Raw genomic sequence first — 4372 nt, 5'->3', positions numbered from 1 at the left:
TTTTTTATTCTTCCATTATTGTTTCTTGTCTCTACTCTCTAATTGCATTAAAGCAGAGCAACAAAGTGAATGGGAATGAAAAGAAAACCTTGCTGTTATATATATTACTAGTTATATTCATGAGTAGATAAATTCCCCCAATGGACAGGCAGAATTTACAGAATAACACCTTTCCCCCATGTGCACACCAATTATTGCTGTTCCATCCAAATCACATGACACCAACACCCATCCCCACTTCAGCAACTGACATGGTGGACCCATACATGTTGACCCCACTGTCATACAGCACGTCCCAATGAAATAACCACCCCAGCGAACCCGCCGCTCCATTGGCCCGACGTCCCGTGCCGTTAGAACCGACCCCACCTGTCACTGGCGCACTGTCCCAACGGGCCCACACGACATTCCCAGCCAGGCAGCCACGCGCCGCACGACCGCGCTTCGCGGCCGGCCTCACCCCACCGACGCGTGGGCCCAGGAGGGACGTGCTGGCCCACCGGTCAGAGGCGTGGCCGCGGCTATAAACGCGCCGGTTGCCCAGCAGACACTGCAGCAGCAGGAGTCGGTCGGCAAAGCACAGCCAGAACGCAACCACCGCTTCGGATTCGCCGGCCGCCGCTTCGCTTCGCCTCTTCCTCTTCCTCTTCCTCTTCCTCTTCCTCGTCCACGGCAACCACCCGTCGAGATATTGGCGGGGCGCCGATGCTCCACGACTCCCCGTAGCGCGTTTGCGGATGGTGTGGCCTGTGAGGCTCGCTGCCGCCGCCGCTTGGGGATCTGGGCTGCTGCCGGACCGGGAGCGGCGGTTGTGACCGGCGCCGGCGATGGCGATGTCGGCGAAGGAGAGGAAGCTGAGCAGGCTCGGGAGCTGTAAGGTTACTGTAGCGGCAGGAAGTGGCGGCGGCGGCGGGGGTTCCCCTGCAGCCAGGGGCCACCGGTCGCCGTCGGCGGCGGCGGCGGCGCCACAGCGGCGTGTCTTCGCGGCGCTCTTCGCGTTCCTGTGCGCTGGCGTAGTCGTCCTCGGCGGCGTGCACGTCATTGGAGGTGAGCTTTCCTTCCCCATTTGCCTCCTCACTGGATTGTCTGCCTTCTCCTGGCGTGAATTATTGGATCTTAGGTGGGGTTTAGGTGGGTCGCCGGAATTGTACTGTCACGAGAATCGTGTGCTTCGAGCGTGGTGGGATTAACAATGATTTGGGGGGAGAAAGTTCTCATTTTTAGATACAATTTTGGTATGTGTTTGGTGTTCGTTGTTGGGAAGGTGAGGAAAAAGTCGGTTCCTTTTTTTTGTGGGGGCGTTGCGGTAGATCTGAGGGGTCTTACAACTCCCGGGAAAATTGCAATTTTTCTCCTTGGATTCTGTCCGTTAGTTAATTATTTCATTGGAAACGCGCCAGTGGCACCTGGGTTGGAACGTTAGCAAGTGAATACATTATACTAGTGATGGCGTTTGCTTTTGACTGATTTTTACTAGAACAGGAAAAGCTCACACCATCACATGAAGAATGTGTTTGTTGGTGTTTCTGAATTCAAGCATGCTGAATCCGCTTGGTTTGTTTCTTCTCTACACGAGGTGCTGATGTTCTTCTCACTGATGCAGCATCATTCCGGCCGGTGCTCAGGACCGCGTGGCCGTCGGCGACCCTGAACGCCATTTCCTCTGATGCCAGAGCGCAGGAAACTGGCAGCAGCGCTGACACCGTGTTGCCGTCAGTCCAAATCCAGCACGCGGTTGCCTTCCCGGATCGTGTTCTCCTGATCCTCAAGGACGGGTCGTCGCTGCCAGCTACTGAGCGGTTTGAGTGCTTGTACTCCCCTGCCAACTCCTCGGAGCTGCGCCGACCACCCCTCTCGGCCGCCTCCTTGCCAGATGGACCCAGCCTCGTCCATTGCCCTGCCGAGCCATCTGGTGTGGATGTCTCTCTGTCCCTGTCCCTGTCACCCCCGGTGGCGCCGCTACAATGGGACAGGCTTGTGTATACTGCACTTGTTGACAGCAGGGACAACTCCACCATTGTGTTCGCCAAGGGGATGAACCTCCGGCCAGGCCGTCTGGGTGTGTCATCGAGGTATCAGTGCGTCTTTGGCCGTGACCTGTCAAAGCCAAAGCATGTGCTCACATCCCCTGTGATTTCGGCTGCACAAGAGATTTTCCGGTGTGTGACACCAGTTCGCATTCGCCGGTATCTCAGGATGACAACTAATCCCAATCGCAATGGAGACAGTGATGACAAGCCTATGTTGGTCTCCATCAGGACGAAAGGCCAGAGGGACTCTACGCTGCCATCAATAGCTGAACCTGAGCCACTTCCTCGGTATAACAGACATCGGCGGCAAAAGGCACATTCAATGTGTGTATGCACCATGCTTCGCAACCAGGCAAGGTTCCTCCGAGAATGGATCATCTACCACTCGCATATCGGTGTGGAGCGGTGGTTCATCTACGACAACAACAGTGATGATGACACTGAGCAGGTCCTCGGTACCATGGATCAATCAAGGTACAATGTGACACGCCATCTGTGGCCATGGATGAAGTCTCAGGAGGCTGGTTTTGCACATTGTGCTCTCAGGGCCCGAGAGAACTGTGAGTGGGTGGGGTTCATCGACATCGACGAGTTCTTGCACTTCCCTGGCAACCAGACTCTTCCAAATATTCTCCAGAACTACTCAAACAGGCCACGGATCGGCGAGCTCAGGACGGCATGCCACAGCTTTGGTCCCTCAGGTCGGACTAAAATTCCCAAGAAAGGCGTTACAACAGGTTACACCTGCAGGCTTGCTGCACCGGAGCGCCACAAGTCAATTGTCAGGCCGGACACACTAAACCCATCACTCATCAATGTGGTGCACCACTTCCATCTGAAAGAAGGGGTGAGGTATGTGAACATTGGTCAGGGTACGATGCTCATCAACCATTACAAGTATCAAGTTTGGGAGGTGTTCAAGGATAAGTTTTCTGGGCGTGTAGCGACCTATGTTGCTGATTGGAAGGACGAGGAGAACGTTGGATCCAGGGACAGGGCACCAGGATTGGGGACTAAGCCGGTGGAACCAGAGGATTGGCCACGTCGGTTCTGTGAAGTATTTGATACCGGTCTTAAAGATTTTGTGCATAAAGCATTCACAGATCCAGCCACTGGAAGTCTTCCATGGTAGATCATGGGTAAACATTGTATTTGATCCATGGTAGATCATGGGTATACACAGACAGGGAAAGAAACACAAAAAAGAGTTAGGTAGAAGAGTGATTTGCTCTTTGGTAAATTTAGCCTTCAGGTTTTCTTTTCCTGTTCTTATTTCTCGTAGAGCCATCCATTTTTTTTTTACATATCTAAGGAAAGGATTCTTTTGTAGGATGTAGATAAAGATAGGTAGCACGTTCACTGTAAGTTTTCTTGATGAAAGAGGGAATGAATAGGATGACTACTTGACTTTCTTTCTTCTTCTGATTTTTTACATTGCCGAATGCTCTCATACCTCAATAGATATTGTCACCAACTCTGCGATTGTGAACTTTTTTTTTTCTGGAGGAAACTACACTGAATTCTGTAAGAACAAGCTTGTAGTTTGTGATGAAGAAAAGGATGGTGCACCTTCCTTGCACCTTGCTGTAGTAGTGGTCCTGATCCTGAAAGAATATTTGTCCCCTCAGTGAAAAACCACACAGAACATTGTGCTTTTGCTGTTTTTTCACTTTACATTTACATAATGGCAACTTTATGTTCAGCATCTTTATCTGTAACTTGTAGCGCTGGGAAAAGCATCCTCTTGCATCAAATCAGCATGTTTAGAAGGAAAAGGAAAGAACCAGACCAACCTCCAGATCACTCTCATAACCATTGTTTTCTTCCCCATCTTTGGTCACTGAGCTTTCAACCGTTAGCCCACAAAACCTGACACAGAGATGTTAGATAAGCACAGGCTATGAGGCTAGATAAAACCTAGTCTTCTATTTTGGTGCAGCATTGATCTTTACTTTATCATCTAAAGTCCGATGACAGGGTGGCATTGCCTGGACTGGATCAAGGTCCCAGTTCCTTTTTTGTACCACTATTCCTAGGTTTATCAGGGACAGGCTTATCATACTGGAGTCAAAAGCAAGGGGAAGCAAACAGGCACAGCCTTTGCAGTATCCTATTCTGAGACCCACCCCTTGTTCCTGATGCTAGTTTATCTGTAGTAATCAAGGAAAACTATGGGCCACAATACAAAAGCTGGCACAAGTGTGTGCAGTGCACCGGGTTGGTGGTGCCTTCTGGTGATATTGCCATCTGAAGATGGCGCCGAAACAGGTGAGCGTGGCTTGTAGAGTAAACTACAAATCTGAGCTGCAGTTTGGTACCACGTCAGAACAGTATTTATATAT

At 51.0% G+C, this 4372-nt stretch overlaps 1 protein-coding gene across 1 annotated transcript; it reads left to right on the top strand.

The window, feature by feature from the left end:
• Nucleotides 1-691: 691 nt before the first annotated feature.
• LOC136472535 (glycosyltransferase family 92 protein Os08g0121900-like) lies at nt 692-3448 on the top strand. The gene is made up of 2 exons (XM_066470233.1): nt 692-1047; nt 1604-3448. Exons 1-2 carry the CDS (start codon nt 828-830, stop codon nt 3160-3162), a joined length of 1779 nt encoding a protein of 592 aa, XP_066326330.1. The 5' UTR covers nt 692-827; the 3' UTR covers nt 3163-3448.
• Nucleotides 3449-4372: the final 924 nt, after the last annotated feature.

Source organism: Miscanthus floridulus, chromosome 8, assembly GCF_019320115.1.
Source record: "Miscanthus floridulus cultivar M001 chromosome 8, ASM1932011v1, whole genome shotgun sequence".
Classification (NCBI taxonomy): domain Eukaryota; kingdom Viridiplantae; phylum Streptophyta; class Magnoliopsida; order Poales; family Poaceae; genus Miscanthus; species Miscanthus floridulus.
Note: the sequence above shows the minus strand (reverse complement) of the source record. Positions and strands in the feature narration are given on the sequence as shown.

Coding starts and splice junctions, on each gene's coding strand:
- LOC136472535 (XM_066470233.1), top strand. CDS start 828: ATGGCGATGTCGGCGAAGGAGAGGAAGCTGAGCAGGCTCGGGAGCTGT. Junction 1,048..1,603: donor CGGCGTGCACGTCATTGGAG/GTGAGCTTTCCT, acceptor TCACTGATGCAG/CATCATTCCGGCCGGTGCTC.